At 44.0% G+C, this 23,367-nt stretch overlaps 2 protein-coding genes across 7 annotated transcripts in view; both read right to left on the bottom strand.

The window, feature by feature from the left end:
- Window positions 1-572: 572 nt before the first annotated feature.
- Window positions 573-22,885, bottom strand: LOC112560341. 6 transcript variants are annotated; one of them, XM_025232147.1, is made up of 13 exons: window positions 22,823-22,885; window positions 22,528-22,605; window positions 22,104-22,209; window positions 21,072-21,207; window positions 20,479-20,678; window positions 18,866-19,370; window positions 18,230-18,403; window positions 17,390-17,539; window positions 16,251-16,393; window positions 14,460-15,632; window positions 13,898-13,936; window positions 11,389-11,440; window positions 2,616-2,751 (listed from the first exon to the last, which is right to left on the bottom strand). In XM_025232147.1, the coding sequence occupies exons 3-12, from the start codon at window positions 22,170-22,172 to the stop codon at window positions 11,414-11,416; spliced, it is 2,616 nt and encodes an 871-aa protein (XP_025087932.1). In that variant the 5' UTR covers window positions 22,173-22,209; window positions 22,528-22,605; window positions 22,823-22,885; the 3' UTR covers window positions 2,616-2,751; window positions 11,389-11,413. The 6 variants fall into 6 exon arrangements, with proteins under 6 accessions (XP_025087928.1, XP_025087929.1, XP_025087930.1 ...); XM_025232146.1 differs by having other exon boundaries at window positions 11,389-11,443; XM_025232143.1 differs by lacking the exon at window positions 11,389-11,440 and having other exon boundaries at window positions 573-2,751.
- LOC112560343 (FERM and PDZ domain-containing protein 4-like) overlaps window positions 22,786-23,367 on the bottom strand; it is a 99,466-nt gene continuing 98,884 nt past the window's right edge. The window contains exon 13 of the mRNA XM_025232149.1: window positions 22,786-23,041. Coding sequence (XP_025087934.1) covers window positions 22,801-23,041 — 241 coding nt within the window. The 3' untranslated portion in view covers window positions 22,786-22,800. The remainder of the gene's footprint in view (window positions 23,042-23,367) is intronic.

Raw genomic sequence — 23,367 nt, forward strand, 5'->3', positions numbered from 1 at the left:
TAGCTGACCTAGCAGAATGCAACTGGAGGCTGATGGACCCGGTGTCTGCAAAGCTTGTAGCAGCATTTGATGTGAAAACATGCAATTTAATGGTGGCTAAAGTGGCTAAAGGTGGCTAAGGGTGGCTAAGGGTAGCTAAGGGTGGCTGAGGGCTCGAGTTTGGCTCTGCATTGTACTTCTAGTGTCCTACACACGATCACTCGCCTCAGGGCCCGTTTGAACGACAAGAAAATTGAGCGCCATGCTTACTGGGAAATGTCTGTATGCATGTATGCACGTTTATCTGAGTTTGTACATGTATGCATGTCAGTAATCGTGCGTCCATCTATACATATATATGTAAAGTACTTTGATGCCGCTGGTGTTGGGGACAGGCGCTATATAAACACGCTGTATTATTATTGCTAGAACGCACGCCTGGGCGCCTGGTCAGGAGAAATGGCGAGTGTCACACAGAGGCTGTCGGGAAGAAATGAGGTGCAAAGGAAGCGGACAAGCAAACAGGCGAGAACAGCCAGGGGACATAAATCACCTTACACGGTTCTGCTTTCTGAAAACAAGAACGCTCACTCTGTTCTTTCTTTGTCGTTTATTAAGTCCCCTGGGTAGTGCATTGACAAAAAATAATGATTAGATATTGCCGAAAACAATACTTCAATACACTTAAGCCGCCTTACAAAATAACTGCGCCCACAAGAAACATATTCAGCTACAAAAAGCTAATAACCCGTGGCCAGACCTCCACATGTAGCCAGCGCTACCACGCACTCAAAGCGACACGCACACGGTCCCGACACACTCCCCACATTCACGATACACCCGTTAATGAACACAAACACACCTACAGAATATTGTCGTCATTGCCAACTGTAAAAAGCGAAGCTCATATGTTACTTGGAAAGGCTACAGAGAGAGGACGTGTGTCGTTGGGTCCCAAGTCGGAAGTAACAGGAGGTGATGTGCCCATAAACAAGTCACGTGGTCAGTTGATGCTCGCCGATTAACACAGTTACAACAGGGCTAAGCGTAGGAAATGTCAGGCATATCACAGAACGCTGCGGAATGATCATGTCACACACGGGCTGGGCTGAAAGTTTACATAAAACCGCTCATAGGCCCGCTCGCCCCTTACCTCAAGAAATGTACGGGCACTGCTATGTGCGACAGAGACAAGTGAAAGCTCATACAAGCCAGACATCCACCTTCAGGTGACGTGGGGCTATGACGTGGGGGTATAACTGGCGATAAGAAAGCTCATACAAACTAGACTTACAATCTGTGTGGCAGGGTTGGGTGGGATGGGACGGGGTTATAAATGCACAGGATGAACAACATTATGACATACTGAGTGCTGTACAGATTTCGTTTTTTGGAAAAATACAAGGCGTTAGGACACTGGACAACATCAGTACACGTCACTGTCCCAAAGCACGCAGTCACAGCCCCTGTTGCAGGGTGGTCAAGGTTGTGAGCAGGGTGCTGAGGAGACCCGCCAGGTACTGCGCTTGTCGCATCAGGTATATGACGTGAGGGTCGTTACGAGGTTTGGCCACGGCCGCATCGCCGGCAGCTAACGTGCTCTTGAAGGCCGTGGTGACCTTGATGACCTGGAAGCCCACGTGCTGGGCGTGGTGCACGGACCTCATGGCTGTCATGACGGCCTGGCTGTGTAGCAGAAGGCGGGCCAAGGAATGCATGGCTGCGTGTAGCGGCTCAGCCGCCAGTTCTCGTGGACCTGAGGTGGACGCCACCAGGCGCTTGGCGTCGCTAACAAACTCCTTGGTCTGCAGCTGTAGGTCCTGCAGCACGGCCTGCCACTGCTTATCGCTGCACGTGGTCTGGCCCTGGAGCCCCTCCACCGTCATCTTCAGCTGTGTCAGCAGCCGCTCCACGTCCTCTCGCGCCCCGTCAAAGTCTTGCGTACCATACGTCTTGGACAAGATGGCCATGACGGATCTGCTGACCGCCGGACTGACCATGTTTAAACTGCCGTCCAGCACGGCCTGGCTAGCGCCCTAACTCATCGGGGTCATGCGTGTACGAGGAAAGCGACGTCCCATGACGCATGGCTGGGGACGGGTCACGTGGGTAATCAGCTACCAGTTCCTCGCCGTTCACCACTGTCTGCGGCGGCGATGAAGGTGCCATTTGACGGGGGCGGCGCGTGGGTGACCGTCCGCGCGGCCGACCAGCGGGAGCGCGGCGTTCTGTCTCTGGGGAATCTTCACCGAGAGAAAAGTCCCTGGCTGGTGACTCCCACCGCCCCAGCTCGCCAACCCCAATTCCTGCTGCTCCTGTCGCTGCTACTTTATCCCGGGAACCGACAGAAAATGACCCCACGGCTCTGCTAGACGACCCAGCCCCTGGCGTCCAGTTTCCTTCCTCCTGTCGCAGATGACCAGTGACCGGCAGCGCGTGCTCTTCCATTAGCAGGTCAAAGTTCGTGAAGTCTTGGAACACCTCCTCATCTCTGGCGACGCCAGAGTTGTCGGCCAAAGGCCGCCACAGTTTGATGGTGGCGTAAGGGTTGGCCTTAGCCTTGGACTTTTTCTTGCCCCTGGCCGTCATGGAGAGATCGTCCTTGGAAGCGTGTAGATGCGAGTTGGTGAGAGGGGAGGGTGCGTGGTCTGGCGCGTTGCCCAGCGGGACGTCGGAACTCTTCTGCTCGCTGACCAGCTTGACGTCAGAACTCTTCTGCTCGCTGATTACAGACGACAGCGCTTTTAACGGTCCGCTCTTCCGCGACCTACCCTGTAAAAGGTAAAAGTCACTGTAAGTAAAGCATCAACAACCCAACACATTCTTTATGAAGAACTTTTGCTGAAGAAAATTTGTTGTTCTCCATAGCTCTCCACAAGCAAACATGCTGCGCTTATATCACAATAACATCTTTGTTAAAAGTATAGTTATTTTGTATATAATAAAAATTAAAATTCATAGTAAAAGCGATCAAGACATTGAGTTTAACAAATATCTCTACCAAACATGTCCACGAATGCACACGTGTCTTCACGTACGTATGTGTAGTAGAGTTTCGCCTACTTGAGGTAAAAAGATAAAGACAGCCTGGCTCCGGGAAAAACCAAGGGAGACAAAAAAGTATTCAATATAGCGCGTGGCCCAGCAGAGTAGTGGAACTCAACCAGCTCACTGGCTTTGGATGCCACGTTAAGGGGGAAAAGCTTTGGACTGCCTTAACGATATACCTGACTGTCTTAACTGCCCATCTCACTGCTCACCAGGGAGTTAAATAACTCCGCACTTGTCCATATCAAGCTCGCCGACCGGGAATTCCGCAGGAAATTTGAAGTCTCCACAGCATCGACTGCGAAATCAACACCGTGTCGATCAGTGAAGGGTGGACCATTTCCTGGCTTGCAAACCAACAGGGCTGGTTAAGAATTTAGACGTTATCGACGCGTCTACATCCTTGCTCGTCACTATTTGGTGTCATCCGTTACAGCGACACGTCACGCCACACAAGCTCACGTCACAATTCAGTGACATGGGTTCCACAGCACATCCTCCTCGCGCCAGAAATCAGTTTAAATGAAGAACCAATAGTCTGCCCCTGGTCACGTGGCTCAACAGAAGTGCTTTGAGTTACGAGACATGAGGTCACCCATCCTTCTGGGTTCATGACCTCGCTATAATTTCTCCCAAGTCCGATATGTCCAGCTTCAACCACATCCTTGTCATTCAGGGCCAATCAAGGCCTGTGTATTATCCTTCCTTCTGTTATTCACCACTTAGCCACAAACTGTGTCTTACCTGGTAGTAATAATACTTTTGTCCTTTGAAATGCTTCGTCCTAGACCACCGCCAAGTATGGCTTCTCTGTCTTCGTGAATGAAGCAAGTCAACCGTGTCACCGTTATTGCCTCCATGTCTCAGTGATGCATTAGTAACAACAACTGCTTCTCTGTGCTTTATCACAGTTATGTGCACTGCACAGTGCAGGCTTCATCACAAGTTATCCTTCAGCAGGCCTCCAACATTTATGTCCGTTAACAGCTGGCCTGTCACTCCCATGTGTTTCAAGCTCTCTCACAGATGCTGGGGCTATGTATGTCTTCCATTACTTGTGCCGCTTCTGTCGTGTGTTATGTTCGTCCAAATTCTGTCCTGTCCTATCCAGTCTTTAATTTCTTTTACTTGACAACTGTTTATGAGACCTATTATATTGTCATCGATAAAATGTATGAAACCAACTGCCCCTAACCTATAATCCCAAGTTTAACGGGTCATACTTTCTGATGGCGTGTGATGGAAAGATTTGTACAACTCACCACAAACACAGAAAACATCAACTGAGATAGTCCACTGACTTGTCATTTGCAAGAATCCACGCATAGAGAGGTCTCCCGAATACTGGACACGGCAGCGGTGCGAAAGTAAGAAAGTTCTAAGCTTGTGAAGAAGGCTGAACACTTAGGAGTAAAGTAGCTGAAGGTGTTTATCGTCCTCTGGGTTCTTCCCGCCACTCACCATCTGACATGTCTATTCTTTCAAGGCAGCAAAGCTCCGCCAAGCGTCACTGATGAGCTCTGACGATCGATGTAAATGCTAATATAAAGGAGTTCCGCCTTCACAGCTCGCTAATCAATCGGCTGCTGGCAGGTGAAAATATTTGCATAACTATCTGTCATCTTTGAGCAACTTCTGCGCTCTATCTTCATCTCAACGCTTCGTAATGGTGGATTTGTGCCTCACTGAGCTCTACAGGTAGAGATTTTCTACAGATGGATGACTGCAGTTGATGAGGAAAAGTCAACTATCCGCCATATTTCTTCTGTAATGGTTCTTTGCGACGGATAGAAATGTACAGTAACATCGTAAGAAAAATTAAATTGTTGATGTGTACGTAAAACTGCAAAAGACGTGAATGTACAAACAAGCAGACGAAAAACTCTAGGAGACCTACACACAAAGATTTAAAAGTAAAAAAATAATTCTAAATGATGTAGATGAACAAAGTTGTAAATATGAAAGTACTGAAGTAACTAGATGTACAAAGCTGATCAGTCACAGGACATATAACGACTACACTGCACAGAAGACCTACACATCCATGTTTGGGAGTGTAATGAGGGAGGTACACACTGCGGTTTTAAGTGCCATACACGTGTACATGGACTTGCACAGGAAGCTGATGATATGCAAGCGATGTACGGAGGTAGAGAGGGGGATGCATACACCACTCAGCCGCAAGCAGCTGACGACGTGAGGAAACTGCAAGACGCTCCATTAGGCGGACAATGCTGACGATCGACATACCGTCAAGCTTGTAAATGATCGAGCATTGATTCCTGCCACTGCTTTTGATGAAAGGCACTCAGCAAAACACGATACCCTCCTCTCCTGTCAGCTGTGGAAGTTACAGCCTCACAACGCTCCTCTGACGTAGGCAGACTCTGGCTCAACTGACATACAGACACCACACACACTGTATGACGCACATACACACCAGCTACACCTACAGGTGCATACACCACCTACACTGTATGACGCTACACCTACAGGTAGCTGACGTGCATACACCACCCACACAACACCACCTACACCTACAGGTAGCTGACGTGCATACACCACCCACACAACACCAGCTACACCTACAGGTAACTGACATACACCACCCCCACAACACCAGCTACACCTACAGGTGCATACACCACCCCCACTGCAGGGTGTAACACAGACCACTTTCTCACGTGCGTTGACTTAACTGCTCTATTTGATACATGCAGGTACCAGCTGCCTTGTCTGTGCTACAACTAAACACAGAGCAGTTTCTTGAGCTCCTGCTGCTGTCCCCTGGACCAACTTCTTGATGCAAGGGACAGAGTAGTTGCGGTGTTCCTGATGTAGTAGTGTCGCGAAATGATTCCACACTAGCAACTCACATGATTGTATCTCGCTAGTGGTCATGTACTCGAGTACTGCATTCACAAACAGTTTAAAGATTCTCGAAGCTTAGAGGGAATTAATACAACTTATCTAAAATTCCACCAAGCACATTAAATAACGGTGAGCCCCAATAATCAAGCGCACCAACCACCGGGCACAGTTGGAGCCCAGTTGTTACCAGTGCGAAAAACTTTAATTAGCATTTGTAAAAAAGAAATCGTCTAAGGTAGAAAAAACGTTTAACCTTAACTGTAGCAGCATTAATGGGAGGTGGTTTACCATCGCACTCATGTATGCTGCCATTATGGGCCTTTTCACAAGCTGCTAGCGAGCTTGCCTGTCATCAATTGCTTCATTACACCCACTCAGACCACGTGGTACTGCTATTAGGGCCCCGTGGGACACTGGGATCCCGTGACTCATGTTTCAGGCCACCCGTGCAGCTCCCACACGCACTGCAGCGACCTCTCATCACGGCGACAGGTCTCGGTGCACATCTCGCACACCTCCCTGAGGTCTGTAATCCACACACCTAGCGGGCCAGCACTGCCACAGCACCACAGGGCGGAGTGGGCCCCGGTAATTCAGACTTAATGGCTGCCGACCGCTGACCGCACGCTAACAATTCATTTCGCTAGCAGTCCCATCTCTCACAAACGATCTCCAAAAAAAGGTTATATGTCGTCTGGTCTTTGAGAAACGAAGAAATTCACTGAAAGATGGAGATAAGAGATTTTTTTCTGTAATATGAACATAACTACTATTGTATCATGCTCGCGACCTTTCGAGTTATCTGTATATTCCCCTCGTGGACTCATGTTCCCCTTGTCAGACCAGTTTTGTTCCTGAATCTGTGTTCTTTTTTCTCTTCTTTTTTTCCTGCACATGTGTTTCGGCCTGCTCGATCTGTTTTCAAATCTGGTCTGAAGCAAGTTAAAGGCCCTGGATTACCTACAAATATTTACTAGCATCTCAGTAGGAACAGACCCAGTTGCTTTGAATATACATGTAGTTGAAGCGAGGTATGCACACAACTATGCAGACAGCTTCGTGGTGACACGTACTGCTTTGTTAAAGTATTCAAACCTATAATTCTCGTTATGCACTGGAAACAAAAAAACATATTAAACAGGATGAATATTATGATATCACGGTCAATACAAACTCTGAATTACACATCGCCTTGTGTGTCAAATCAGCAGAATCAGGAACATTAGGGTTAGTGCGGTGGTTGGGAAAACACACTCGCCTTACACACTGCGATGATAATGTATAATTGTATACCAATGACTGTAGCTGCAAACATACATTAACTGTGTAGCCATCGCGGTACCCTACATGAGATATAGTCAATATATCAGTGACAATACGCACTCACCTTTAACAAGGTAAACATCACAACACTCCTGAGAACGCTATAAGTATTTAATTCACGTGCTGCAACAGGTAGTCCCTGTGTCACCTGTATCGTCTGCTACCCTGCACGCCAGGGCGGGTCCCTTCCTTGTCTGTGACGCCCCGGTCACCACAGGGTACTAAGGGAGAGGTGGATTGTCCAGGTTACTGGCTCCTGTCCACTGTGTCCCTAACCTCACGTGCTGCTGTACTGTGTGAACAATCTACACGCCCCTTGTTACAAGCGGCAAGGTAAGCTTCACAAACTCTTTACACTTCACATCAGCGATGATACTGCCGCCGTCACCCCTGTCTCCAGCCCTGTCGGCTTCAACACTGGATAAAACATGCTGAAAACCATTTCTCCCACGCGTGCACCAGCAGCACGAAGAGTAAAAGAATTCAGGCGTTAAAAGGTGGGAGGCGGGGGCACCTGCAGGTCGTATCGACACTTGTACCTGCGCCAGATGTTGACGGAAGGAACTTGGCACCGCCAGTGTCTTTTCGCCTAAAAGGTGCTCGAGGTGTGGACGCCAGGGAGGGAAAGAATATTTAATAAACGCGCAAAGAGGACGTGGAAATATTTGATGAAAGCCTTCAGCCAGAGCGAAAGTGAGTCACAGGGAGACCACCACAGCACTGAGAACTACCGAGTCTCCTGGTTAGTCGTATGATAGCCGAAGCATGGCGGTTACAAGGAACCTAGCGTATACATCAAGTTAAGACCACAAGATGAAAAATGATGAACTTTTACATATGCATAGCCGCTTCCTTCTGTTCTTGTTGCTCTGTCAGTTTTCAATAATCAGATAGTTTAATTGCCTTTATGTGCATGGTGATTGGTTAGGACGCCAGGTTTCTAACTCTTGCTCCTCCAGCCTCCTAGGGACGGAGTACGCGTGTGTCGTCAACAGCGATGACTGACAATGAACACGGAAGATGTCAGGTTGACGGGTGGAAATATCGCTGGCAATATAAAGACTGTCTCAGTCACTTCACGCGCTATTAAATCACACCATTAGCTCATGTAAACTAGACAGACGAGTAGGTAAGAGGGGCTAATAACACGTCACTATAAGCGCGTGCTTCCAACCGGCGCTAACCCATGAAACCAAAACGAGGCTGGGATATACATGTAACGAAAAGTTGTATGTAGGTTCGCTGACCTCAGCAGACGCAGGTCGCCGTTATTGTGTAATCCTGCTGGTTACACAGTCCACTTGCTGGCACCGAAGAAGGCAATAATATTATGTTTAAATCAACGTAGCGACGTTAAACGTTGGTTATCAAACTGCTCCTGTGTAATCTCTGGCAACAAGAGCTCTCGGCCCACACGTACACGCCCACCTGTCTCCGAGTCAGCGCCCCCCAGTGGTTACAGCAGTGGCGTCCAATCCCGCACAGCAGCAACTTCCTCCACTTGACCCCACACTCCTACATCATTGGGGAAGGTGAGACAACCAAGAAGTTGGATCCACCCTTTTAAAAAAATAGTCCCGAGAAAAGTACGATCTGTCCTCAAGGACCCAAAGATCCCGGAAGTACCTTGACTTTTCACCAGTGTCCTTCCGTGTCATGAAAGGGCAGTCAAGGTCATGGGTCAGTCTCCACTTCACCCTGGTGACGTAAGAGACCCCGTGTCATGTTTACCTGAAAATTAATCTGCATTCTATGGCGATATGGCGCCCGGTCAGAGAAGAATTCTCACGACTGCCCCCACCCCCGACACCCCAACATTGCGACATCAGAGCTTGTTGCTAAATGTCTCCTCATTCAGGTTACACCGTGTGATTCGTTCACCGAGAAATCGCAAACACTGCCACACGCCCAAACAATCCTGTAGGCAGTGTGGGAAATGGGCTAACGACTTGCTCTCCTCTGTAGGCGGTAGTCGTATCGGACTCCCTGCCGAGACTCACGAAACCTGTTGTCCCCAAGTTGTGAACACACATAACCCTTTCCAGCGTTCAAACTAGCGCCACCAGTCACACGCTTTCCAACATCTAGTCTCTGACTTCACAGCCCCACCCGAGATGTACTTACACTTGTGGTGGCCGGGCTGGTGGTTGCGACAGCACTGACAAGGGCACAGCAACTTCCGTGTGGCGGGCGCCGCCTGTCACTCCATGCAGTGAAGGAGCCGTGGGAGCGGGTGGCAAGACGAATGTACAGAGGGGAGGGGACTGCAGGCATCCCCACTCCTGCCCGTGGTGCGACAAGAACGGACAGTTTTAATCGCAGCCTGTCTCGCACCTGACACGTGACCTCATTGTGCTATCGCCTCACCTGTGTCTTGTCACATCATCACCCCCTCCCCACGCACTGCACCCCTCTCAGCACCACCCGTATATTGTGCTCGCCGGGTGTTGACCATAAATAGCGCAGTGCCCCCGTTGTGCTGTGTGCACAATACGACAATAAAAGATAAGCTTCATGTCGGGGGTTTTGAGTCCTGTATTCTGTGCCACTTTTCTGTCTACCTCTTTGCTTACTGTAGTACTTTCCTTATGTCGGTGAACGAGACTGCGGCACTGCGCATGTTTAGGTGAGCTACTAGCATCATGGTAAACTATTATCGTACAGACCGTACGTGTGGCAGTATGCATCAGAATATGGCGATAATGATTTAATTATATCCCATGTCTTAGGAAATTGTATTATGAACGATAACAACTGACATACAGTTGACACTCCTCGTTATACCAAGAGCATAATGCAAATAACTAATTACAGTCACTATCCTGACTAAATAATGTGACTAATTAGCACAATTGTCTCATATTTATTGCTTCAATATCTGTTCAAACATGTATTTTCTTCCAGCATCCAAACTACAGCTAAGAAGATTGACTATTCGTTGTCTTCCTTGTACACGTGACTCTACTGCCTTTCTCTAGTTCTGACATATCCATCCCTCACTGATCTTTGCCTGACAGCTACATCAAATGTGTGTCAGTCTGGCTGCTCGCAACACACTTTTGTGTACATTCTCTTTTCTGTTCTCTGATTCAAAGTTCATCTATGTGCTTGCTTGATGCGAAATCACTGCTATTTACACAGCCCTCCCTGACTGGGGATGTATATATGTATAACTACACGATCAAAGGACATGGGTGATCTTGAAGAACAGAGGGTTTTTGTTCGAAAGACAAGAACGGATCACAAATAAATTCCACCAACTTTTATGATCTTATCCCTCTTTCATTTTTAACTTTCTCTTTCTACATCTCCACGCCTCCCAACAGCGCTCTTTCCCACAGCTGAAGTACAACTCTACGATTTGACTGAAGGTCTTAATAAAAGTCAGGATACTTTAGTGACGGTAAGTGCAACAATTAGACGCTTGCAGGACATATACAGAACTGAACAAAATCTCCTTAAGCAAATCCACGGACGTGCAAAGCAGAAAATATTCTACAGAAACCGATGTTCTATCTGCTCCAAATATTCCAAGACAGTTGCATGACAAACAAAAAGTGTCAACACGACGGTTGAGTTGCGTGACAAGCAAAGCATGCAAAGCACACAGCAACGTGCGTGTGACAGGAAGGACGACAGAAGCCTACTTCCTTTCTGCACAACGCTCTGCAGGGTCAGCCATCAATTCCAGATTCATCACTACAAGCTCATTACCCACTTCAATGCCTCTTCTTTTGAACAGTTTTTCCCATCTTTGTCACAATAAGATCGATGTACTAAATGCTCCACATCGAAATACACTACCCTACAATTTGTAAAAAGCCATCAGCATGCACTACCTTAGAGATGCATAGTGTTAATTATCTTCCTTCATCCTCGGGGCCAAAAGCCTGTGTCAGCGTGCCTCGCATGAAACACGCACACACACACACGCTCAAAAGTACATATAAACACATAACCACACACAGGTCAAACAGCCAACACCTCAGTATGTTCCCCTCACCACAAAAACTACCGCTACCACAATAAAACCATAAAATCCTCATGCGAGCCCAACACCCTACAACATAATTGACTGCAAAAAAATTTTAAATATTGTTCTTAAAGAAACAAACAAAAAAAAGGCAGGGAGAGGTGTAGGGTGCTAGAGAGCTCAAACATGGATACCTTGCTGGGCGTCCTGTAGCCGAGGTCAGAGCAACGAGGAAGAGGCCGGATCCTGCTGACACACACAAAAGTCGATCCTCTTGCGTAAGAAGAGAAAATTATAAAAATAACCACATATGAATGCTTTGTGGACCTGCCTTGTGATACACCCTTCACTCTCAGTTCAACTTTAGAAGGTGTGCGACCTTTCAACTGCGCCGCCTGGCAGCGCCGCCCATGTAGATAACCCGACACCACAGCCTTCACGGCCAAACCCCAAATAAAAGTAACCGTGTTTCTGACAGAACTTTGCTGCAACTACTTCTCCTTAAGCAGCTCAGGTGGAAAACTTATTACCTAAGACTTTTCAAAACTCATGTTGTACTCATAACGTGACCTTTACCGTGCGCAGGTACACTTGATAAGCCGTAAAACACCTGTGAGATTTGCATCTGTGGACAAACAATCTCTGTTTTACAGCCACACGACAGTAGACAGGGTACGATACTGACAGTTAGACAGAGAAATGTACTGATAACTGTAGACAGTGGTACGATACTGATATTAGACAGAGAATTATTGTGCTGATGACGATAACAGTAGACAGTGGTACGATACTGACATTAGACAGAGAATTATTGTACTGATGACGATAACTGTAGACAGTGGTACGATACTGACATTAGACAGAGCAAATGTACTGATAACTGTAGACAGTGGTACAATACTGACATTAGACAGAGAATTATTGTACTGATGACGATAACAGTAGACAGTGGTACAATACTGACATTAGACAGAGAAATGTACTGATAACTGTAGACAGTGGTACGATACTGACATAAGACAGAGAAATGCACTGATAACTGTAGACAATGTTCTGATAATGACACTGGATGTGACATTCGTAGTGATAATAATAGTGTTATAATGCTGACACTAGACACGGCATTAATGACAATAACAAGGAATTATTGTAGTGATGACAGCAATGACTATGCTCATGACACTGTAGATGGCGGTATGATACTAACACTAGAGGGCGTTACTCTGCTCATAATACCAGACATGTAAGAATGTTCATCACTTTACAAGCTAATTTGTACTCTTTTGTACATCCAACCTTTTGTTTTGCAAGAAATCATAATCAAGCACAAAACATGATCATCTAGCTTTTATTGTTAAATGTTTCATTATGTAGAAACTGTGTTACTAACACTGCCTCTCGACACCTGCTTCTTCCTGCATGGGCACTTAATATACAGTGTCAGGAGCTTACAAGATGTGTATCCTGGATACTGTCTGTGTCTGTTTCCACAATACCACTGCCCTCAAAGTTTATGTCAGTGTTATGTTACAGCACTAAATTCAGATTTTATTTCAATATTATGCTATTTTTCTAAACTACAAAAATCTATGTGTACGATCCATTGAACACTAAAGACAGCTTCTTGCTTAAATGGACATGAATGAGCATGACTTCGACATCAGAATCAGTAGTAGTACTGCAGGTTCGACAACGAGCCAGCCAAGGGCTGAGAACACTGCAGAAAGTCGTACAGGGACACCTCACACAAACACTGATAGTGCAGCACACCATCTGACTTGCAGGCTACAGCTTTCTATGCCCTCGCAATACTTCATTCCTGTAATATCAGCATGCAATACAGCGAAACGTGCATGTACTCATGCAAAGATAGTAGTGAGTGAGAGTACTACAATCATACTCATGCACTGTGAACAGCGTGTGTTCACGTGGGCAGCTGATGTGCTGAACACACAAGTTTCCATCATGCCCCGATATGACTGGTGTGATCATGCACAGACATGGAGTATACAGCTGATGCTACCATTGTGATAAGTGTGAAGCAGCATACATGCACACAGTTATGCATTAACAGCACAACCCTGAACCCAGAGACGAAACAAGCAGCCTCACCTCAAGCTGTTCGCCAAATTCACGAGGTACCTCTGTCGTTACCTCACACAAAGCACGTGATGTCTACCTGGCGTAAGATTGTGTATATGTGACAAGAAAATTATCGTTAAGGTCAGAAAGGGTTAAAGCTGTGTCAGGAGTGGAGTGACTTCACTGTGTGTCTGTGCTAAGCTGTCCCCCTCCCTTCAGTATGCACACACTCCCACTGCCTCGCTTACCTTTCAACAGCGCTCCCTATAAGCATCAAGAAGTATGTTTGGCAGGAAGGTGGAGTGATATATAACGCAGATAATAACCTCAGAGCGAAGCTTCATAAATTGTGCTGCACACTTTGGTCATGCATGTCAGAGAGATTTTCAGCAGAGGAACATATTGAATTAGTTTGCCACTTCACCCCCCACTGTCTTGCATTTGCTTCGGTGCCTTGTCCCATCATGCATTAGTCATATCAGGATCAGAGAAGGAGAGGGGGGCAGTGTTAAAACAGCGGACGTGGCAAGCTAAACCTACAACAAGCGGTGAACAGGTTTTTCACGAAGTCCCATAAAGCTGAAGCAGAAAGAGTACTTAGACGTGGTTAAAGATCGTTACCTGTCGCATAACGTCCTTTAGGTACGCCTCTACATCTGTCTGAAACAATGAGATGACCGATGCAACGATGATGACAATGATACACATACACGTGCAGTGCGAGAGTTCAAGCGACGAAAAAAAAAATTGCGAGTCAAAGCCGTCAACTGCGAGACTGCACAGCATGCTGCTTTAGTAATCAAGCGATGTTTATGAGAGGAAAGAAGTTTGGAAAAATTAAAACGGATTCAAAATTCCGTTGACTGTTAGTTGTTCAAAAATGGGTGGGGGATAAAACGTCACTGAGAAAGGACATTTCCCCCCGAAACAAAAACCTTGTTATAACTTTCCTTACTTTCATCCAACTATCAGTCTTTTACTTCAGAAAAAAACTGATGGAGAAAGTAGATTAAATATGTTGACGGAGTTCACCAGAAACTGGTACAAAATTGAAGTAACAAGACCCTTAGGCACACTTACACATACGTCTTTTATCTCTTATCTTGGTAGGTAAACAAACGTGGGACATCTCCTTTTTACTTTTTGTGGAAACTTCATCAATGCGTTTGCGTGGTAATCTTACCTGAGCATCACCCCCGTTTGTTTTCGGCCGCAGGGTAATTGTCCTCGGCACTGCAAACATTTCTCTCACAACAGGCGCTCGTTTCTCTCCCCCTGAATCATCTGGCTCCCCAGCAGGGGCTACACTGGTGATGTTGACATCAGTCGCGGACGAGGAAGGACTGGCGCCCGGCGGTTGATGTCGCAGAGTCCAGTTGCCGTCTCCATAAACCGAAGAATCGCTTGACCTGGATCTGTGATGCCTCGTGATGTGAGACATGATTCTGGTCAAGGAGTTGGACCTCTTCAAGCTGCCCGACTTCTCCTTTTCTGACCTGCCTTCTGTCTCCTCCAGTGACACAGACTTCTTCCTGGAGCGCCGCAGAAGACTGTCTCTGTAATCCTTCAGCTTGGCCTTCAGTGCTGCCAAGCTGTCGGAGTGGTTCTGTTGCTTGTCCACACTGTCTTTCTTCGCTGCGCCAGCGGGGACAAGCTGGTCAGTGGAGGCAGGTGGCTCTGGACCTCTCTGCCCGTGTGGTGCTGCTCGCCGGCCGGAGTTCCTGCCCAGACTGCTGGTGCCCGAAAAAAACGTTCTCAGTACAGAACTTCCGGAAAAGACACGAGCAGTGCCACCATCAGCTGACTGCGACGCGGTTCTTCCGCTTGCGATGACGTCTAGCGAGGCGCTGCGAGGAATGCGAAGCGAACCGGTGCGGAATAACTGCTGCTGCTGTTCTTGCCCCTGTTTTTCCTGCTGGTCCTCTGTGACGAAGCTGGGCAAGGACTTCAGGAGATTATGAAGCTTCAAGGACACCGTGGCTGGTGACTCTACCTCCACGTCTTCATGCAAAGACGATTGGAACTTGCCCAGGTCACCAAGGTCACGCGGGGGTTGGCTAGGTCTGGTGCTGCTCTCTGTCGTCTGGTGCTGCATCTCCTGACTGTCTAAAGATCTTCTCTTGTCAGACATCTCCAGTTGTTTTTTGGCTAAGCTTAGCGCCCCAATGTCTACAGACGAGGACCGTTTGTGCCGGAACTTTCTGCGATTGTCGGCAGCAGGTAGGGAACTGTCAACGTCGTCGGCTTGCGAGGTCGTTGGTGGAGGCGGAATGATGAGTGAAGACAAGTCCTCATCCAACTCAACTGCCTGCTGATGGTGATCGCCTGGCTTCCCTGAGCCACTGTAGGAGGCCGTCTGCACAAACAGCTTACATGAACAGCTGCACAACGGTTTACACTAACAGCTGTACAAAATTTATGTAAATGGTTGAATTGGAATGTATTAGAACATCACTTGAACAAACAGTTGTAAATATGGCATACATTAAAGGGATTAAACAGTCACGATAGAACTGGACAGCGTTCGGACAATGACTGATGGTTTTGATCAACAAAAAGACAGTCACAACTGCATTAAACGAGAGGGGGAAAAACTTCAATGAAATGTCCTTCTGTTCTTCATAGAAACTGCTGTGCTGCTTGTAATTGTGAAGTGTGTATCCACCCCCATCTGTAAACCTTAACACGCTACCATGGAATATTCTTGTAAATTATATCTTTTTTCAACATACAGATAGATAATATGTTCTTTATAAAATTTCCTAAAATTACCAACAACTCATGTAGGCTAATCCAAGGGAATGGCTATCTGATAGCATTAAACAAAGCATTCTGATTTCTTATTTCCAGTTGGGGTAGATTTGACTGATCTTATTACAAACATGGTCCAAAAAAGCATTCTATTGAATAACTTCATTCTATTGGGTGGGCTTCCTTACGGCAAGTAAAAACAATTGTTTATACTGAGCTTGACCTTAGAAGGCATGGCGCTGGAAGAGGATGGCGGAGGGGGTACATAGAAGTGGGCAATAAGGGTGTCAATGTCGCTGCCAAAGATGTCGGAACCTGCCGACGATTCAATGTGGTGCATTTGCTGCAATGTGCTGTCTTTAAAGCCTGCAGAAAATGAGACAAAACTGACAGGAAACTGCAATCAGCTAACAAAGTTGTCCTTGTTTTACTTTTCATTTCCAATTTCATTACAATAATAAGTAAAAGCATCAAAGTGTATGTCATAAATAGCTACTTATCTGAACATAATAGTTACTGTAATTGTGAATAGCTTGTCACTCTGCATCAAAACATACACACGCATGTCTGCCTGCATAAACCATTAGTCACCAGAAATGGTAAAACTCTGAGGTATTTATTACTTATGAATTTATGAATTTACAAACACATATGTTATTACATGAAAGCCACAACAAGACAATAACATCAGAAACATGTAGGATGTGTACGGTATGTAGAAAATAATAGCCTAATAAAAAAAATTATCAAACAAAACATGATAACTGCCATGAAGGTGGGAGAACAAAGTTTTCCAATGAAATTTTGGTAATGCTACATTTCTAGCAATTTGGGAGTGTCATGTCTTTCTGATAATCTTACAAATCCAAAGTGAAATATATAAGACAAAACATCACACATTTAAGTGAGTGCACTTACTGTGTTTGTTATAGATCAGATAACTCAAGCAAAAGAACAAAGTAAAATATAAAATAATGAAACATATAATAATAAAGAACAAATAAAAAGGGAATTAAGTCAAACAGATCAGATAACAGAACAAACTTACAATATGTAATAATAAGCAAACAATATTCAGTTATCAGAAGTTTCTCTCTATCAGAAGCTGTTATGTAGGAAAGATGTTGATTCTATATGCACATTTAAAATCCTGGCTGATTGTAGATAGAACATTTGAAGAAGAGGACTGCAGTACTTAGCTACACATGAAGCAATGTTTTTATTTTGACAGGGAATTGCAAGAATATAGTCTTCTGATGTGAAGCAGACAGACCTGAGGATAAGGACTTATGAGTAGAGGAATAATGTGAAGCAGACTGCAGGAGAAAGACCTATAAGTAGAGGATTAGGGGAAGCAAGTACCTGCTGGCAATGATGAGGTAGAGTTTTCAGGTGTCAGCACAGGTGGAGAAGGTGAAGCAGAGAAGGTTGGAGGAAGAAGATTGGGCAATGCCGTGAAGTCAATCATAAAGTCATCATCAGGGACATCAAGAAGTGGGAGGACGGTAAGATCTGAAAAGAAAATAATCACAGTATGTCACACTTTAAGGACAAAGGAAATATTTGGAGAGAAGCTTCAAAGCCACAATGCAATACAACTTTACTCATCCTCCTCACCAACAGAAATTAGACTGACAAGCAAGTCTGTGAATGTAAAAGAGTGTTGGAAGTGCAATCATTGAATAAAACTGTACATGAACTTGCCATCTGGCAAAACAGCAAATGCTTCTTCCCTACAACTGCGACAACTGTATAACTTTTCTTTATAATAAAATGAGGTATTTCATGCCTTTGCAAATTGTTTAGATGTAAATTTCAATGCCTGAAATATTGAACCAAAAAAATACCACAAATACAAAGTAACTGGCAAATAATCATATAGCACAAATTATGCCTTATTTCTGAAGAATATTTTATTTAAAAATATGTGTATAAGTAAAAATAAAAATAAGTAGTTCTTAGAAATCACAAACAGAAATGAAAATGAGGAAAGCATATGTCTCATAACTATACAAGAACAATTTTAAGAATATGACAACACCTTAAACAAAATTTTAATCCTGTTAATGAAAGTCACAAATCTTTTTCTGTTTGCTTGATGTTATGATAATATTTAACATAATTTTCTACAAAGACTTATTAATTAATTTGGTTGTGCCTTTCATCATCTTATGATCTTAGTGCATTTCTTGCTGAACTTACCTATAATATCTGGATCAAAATAAAACTTTTGAGAAGGAAGTATATTTGCTGTATTGTATGCAGCATCATACAGTTCTGTAGGCAACGTCTGTGAATCTCCATCACCCATTTGCTGAAAATCTACATCTGCTGCAGGCAGTGTGTCTGGACTGTGTAGACCAAAACTGTGCATACCTTTCAAGAGGAACATATCAACAGGTATGTAAAGCAGACTCCAAGAGAAACACAATGTACAGAGATAACTATCAGATGAAAAGTATGGAAATGGTTTTAGTTTCTTTTTAATTTTTCCCAGTAAAAATACATTTATTCCTTTTAACCAAATCTTTCATCTAAACAAGAAAACACACAAGCATATCTTGTGCTTGAAAATATGGAGGTGCCTTGGAGAAAATAACACTTGATTATTGAATACTGGATGAAGAACAACAGAGGTTATTGCTCACCAGTGAACATTCATATTTTGCTCATTTAGGGTAATATCGGTTAATATATTACATGATCTCAACAGTCGTCCCTCCCTTTTAATAATCAGTCATCTAGTTAAAGAGTTCTTCACCATTAGGCTTAAGACTAATGTGCATAAAATTTTGGCATAAACCCTGTGCTTTTGTTTTAGCAATGGCTAATTACTACCTGACTCAACAGATGAGGCTCGTTGTAAGTGCCGGCCTTTAGCTGGGCTTCCACTAGGAGTCCCGAAACTGTCAGTATCATCACTTTCAGCATCTATACTGTTTCGTAAGTTGCCATTCACATGTTCAACCTGAGACAAGAGAGGTTTATGTTCTGCATCCATCAGTGAAATGCTGTCTGTATCAGAGGAACGTTCAGAATCCATGCGAGGGTCTTGCATGCTGCCAGTGAAACCAGTAGGCACAGAATGTCCATTAGCTGCGGCAGAATCCACTTTCCACAGTTCTATGTTTGGACTGAATGCTGGATGACTAGATATAGAACTGTGTGGAGTAGGAACAGCCTTGAGGGAACTGCTGGATGCTGTGCCAAATGATGTAACACCCTCTTCAAAAGGTGCATCCATACCATTTCTCTTTAGTCTATTGTTAATTGCAGACATGGCATATGTCTCCATTTTATTCAAGATTGAAACATTGTCATCCCCATTTGTTGTTGTCTCACTCTAAAAAAAAAGAGAGAAAGCAACATATAAATAAAGGTATGTCATCAACAGGCTTCACTCATGATTTAAAGGTGGAACTTTTTTGGTCTATAGGAAGAGAGTGGTTTTGCTGGTGCGAGGGAAGGTAGGAGTACAAGTGGTGCTGATAACCAGCAGTGAGTCATCTCCAGGTAGTACCCGGTGGGTACTCCTACATTTCCTCACCCAGGCGAAACCCTTGTAAAAACTGTCCATAAGATGTTCCTCCTTTCAGAAAAACTAGTGAATATATCTGTTTCAAAGAAACACATTTGTAATTTGGTGAAACCAGCGGCTTATATGATGGTTGTCTCCCTTGCATTGTTACTGCTCCAGGGTTTCTACGACACATTGATAACAGTACAGGGCTGCAGTTCTTTGTTTGATCACCTAGAATTGATATCAGTGCAGATTTGTAGTTGTTTGTAAGATCATTTAGAATCTCAAAACTACTTACACCATGGATAAGGGTTTCACAATACCATACATTTTTCATTGTTGACTCTACAAAACAGTCGAAAGCAATCATGCGAAAATCCAGAGGTAACAGTATCTCTCTTAGTCTGCAAAGATTAAGTATGCCTGATACGCTATATGGATTTTCTCATTATGAATGCAATTAACTGCTATCCATTCCCCAATAACCATTACTGTCTAGTCCGGTTTTATCATTTTGCTGGGTTTGAAAATATCTTCTTGCCTTCTTTATGAATATGAACTTTTCTTTGGAGGAGAAAAGATTATCATCAGAACTGCCATCACCACACTCATGACCAACACCACCACTAAAATTTTGACTGCTGCATAGATAATGTCATAACTTAACTGCAGCATAGACAGTGTCATACGACATGCAACAGGGCATCTCATTATAAAGAAAATCACTGAATCCCTGACTGCCATCTAGACATCATGATACAGCAAAATTTTTACATGCTGATTATAAAATACAAAACTACAATCTGTTGTTTGCTAAATGAGCATGGATGTGGACTTCCATTGATTCTAAAAAAGGTACTTTTCAACTTTTATTTAATTCACATCAATGCCATACAATAACCTTCTAAGGATACAAAAGAAAAAAACCTACTGTGGCAATTCCAAGGTCTTCCTTGATCCTGCTGAGGTACTCTTCATTTGCAACATATTCTGGAGGCTCATGTGCTAAATCAACCAAGCGCTCATTTTCTGACACCTTAGTGCCTGAGGTACCAACAAGTTCTGACACAAGATCCTCTGGGTAGGACCAGGGCTCTGCCTGCACCTTGTGTACACTATCATAGCTGGGTACTGGAAAAGACAATAAGTGTATGCATAACACATTTTTGTAGCTTAGAATTGGAAAGTACAATATATAGAGAATATGTACAACATGCGAACAATATGTCAAGAATAAGTGCAATATGTAGAGAAATGCAGAGAAGTAGACACTTTCTTTACTCTATGTTCTTCTGTGGTGATGAAAGTTATTCTCTTTCCCATTCTCCAGATAACTGTGGCCTCCCACCTTCCTAACCCTCAAAAGAACTACATATGATCTAATCATAATTATAAGCCACACGATTCCTAAATTGCACTGACATGAAATAAAACTCGTGCCTATACTGTACTGAAATATATAAAAAATTTGCAGCATTGGAAAGGAGCCGAAGAATGCAATACATAAGGGCACAATGAGCAGACCCTCAGGATCACTGGTATTTTTGCCCATGGTCCTCTCCACCAGACGTCTGTCAGGATCCACAAAGATATGATAGTATCCAGCGACCATTCCAGCAAAGTTGTTGGCATCTTCTGAAAGGAGTCCTAAGCTGATGGTCTGCAGTATACACAAAGCAACATTAACATTTAGTATTGATGATCTGTCATTCACAAAACAGCAATTACGTTAGTATTGGTGGTCTGTTGCATACACAAAACAACAGTAACATCAGTTTTGCCAACAGCAACAACAGAGCCATAGCACTAGCATCACGAGTCATACTTCTCACATCACTAGTCACATTACACAATCACACTAGCACCACCAGCAGTACTACCACTGCACTAACAAACTGATCTCTGTTTTAGCCGTTAGTTGAATGCAGAGAAAAAAAGTTATGTTACCATAACAGAAAATATCATTTACATTTAAATACCCACATTCTAAAGGATCCTCAATAAGACATAATCAAACATCATTTTGAAAAAGGTACAGATGAAGTAAATTTTCTCTTCTTTTTAGATCTTTCAACATAGAATGTGAAGCTTGTTACAATGTCAAAATGTGTCAATAAATTATGGAGACACATCCTGTTAAAACAGCTATATAGTAGTCTCTGGTTACTTGGTTGGTTTGACAGGAAAGTGTTTCCACCTAGAGGTGATTTTACACTTTGAGGTAAAAGGGAGGTAGGAGGAGACTGAAGCCAGCTTTGCAAATGGGTGCCACTTACAGAGTGTCCAAAATGAGATCTGAACCCAGAACATTTTAGTTCTTGCTACATTGATGAAAAAGCAATTGTCTTAACAACTACACTAACAGGTGCACCCATAGCAGTCTCTAGGCCTGCCAAAAAGATTTACATGTACAAACCAGTTAGCATTAGAACCAACAAGGTCAACTCTCTGGTAAAAAGTATTTAATTAATAAAAACAAAACTGAAGCAATAAGCATAGGAAGTGAATATCAGATAGAATTACTGGTCCTCATTCCTTTGCCTACTTGCACATTACCTCAGACCGTTGGCCCTTCAGCTTGATGTCCACCCTGTTCATGTTTTCTCCTTCCTTTGCTACCCGCATGACCTCTAATGTTCTCAAAATCTGTTAGCTGGGCAAGCTGAAATGCACCCAATGATGGTAAATCTTGCCTTAAAACATAGTCTCTTGTGTCCTTATTTGTACAAGGTAATTGTATTTTCTTTGGCAACAATATCAATAATGATGATAAACATATGACAGCAATGGCGAAGGCTGATGGAAAAATATTTGCCAAATGAGTGCAAGGTGAGTGTTAAAAACTGAATTTCGGACTAGCACAATCCATTTGATTTTTTCCAGCATAGCTACTGAGTTTTGGACACCACAATTTGGGACACACACATACACATGTAGGAATGCATGCAAAACACTCAGAACCACACACACACATACTTACAGAATAAGATTTGATGTTAGTAACTATGCTGATGCCTGAGTGTGGTCCAACTAGAAGCATTGCCTCTGATTTTCTGTCCTGCTTAGAAAAGAAAATCACTTAACGGATGAGAGTTTTCTGGTAATCTCATATGCTAGCTAACCCCCATGCTATCAAGGCTCCCAAATTATAATTATGATCATGATGACCATGATTAATCTCCATTCCCCCATTTCTCCCAATTCAAATTAAATTCATTAACGGACCTACCAATTATAGATTGAAGAAAACATGTTAAAAGGCCCAAAAAACACACCAGCAAGGTGACCATGAAGACCCTTGAGCCAAAGTCTTGAGTTCACTGATGATCTTCATGTAGTGCAGTTTAGCCTGCAGAGCTGTCAGTTGTTTTTGGCCAGGAGCCGCAAGGCTTTGGTTCATTTTGAGGTACTGTGCTAGCATGCGCTTGAGATCCTTGCCTTTCATGGATTCTCTTAGACTCTTGGATACAAACTTCTCCAGCCCACACTCCTTGCTAAGACAGTCACAAGCATCATGAGGCAATGAGAGGGTATGTGAGGAGATGTGAGGTAATAGGACAGTATGTGAGGTAAGCGTACTGGGGGTCTTTACACTCATTGCTGAAGAAGAAACCTCAGGTACCACCAAGAGTTGGCAGGCAGTGACAAGAAGAGGAGGTAGTAATGGCGGGTAAGCTTGTCATCAATAGTGGAAACATGCCATGCTGCTACACAGGATATGGTGGAGACTTGAGGAAAACATGATGTTTCTAGCAATAGTGGCATAGCTATGTCATTCACTCTGCTTCATTTTCATGTTATTTTATATCATTTTATGTCA

This window comes from Pomacea canaliculata, linkage group LG3, assembly GCF_003073045.1.
Source record: "Pomacea canaliculata isolate SZHN2017 linkage group LG3, ASM307304v1, whole genome shotgun sequence".
NCBI lineage: Eukaryota > Metazoa > Mollusca > Gastropoda > Architaenioglossa > Ampullariidae > Pomacea > Pomacea canaliculata.

What these genes read in the sequence shown, in the direction of transcription:
- LOC112560341 (XM_025232143.1), bottom strand. Translation starts at nt 22,172, where the DNA reads ATGCGGGTAGCAAAGGAAGGAGAAAACATGAACAGGGTGGACATCAAG. An exon ending in AAATACCAGTGATCCTGAGG is followed by an intron (nt 20,679 to 21,071) that starts GTCTGCTCATTG and finishes TGTCTTTTCCAG; the next exon opens with TACCCAGCTATGATAGTGTA. An exon ending in AGCCTCATCTGTTGAGTCAG is followed by an intron (nt 18,404 to 18,865) that starts GTAGTAATTAGC and finishes TCCTCTTGAAAG; the next exon opens with GTATGCACAGTTTTGGTCTA.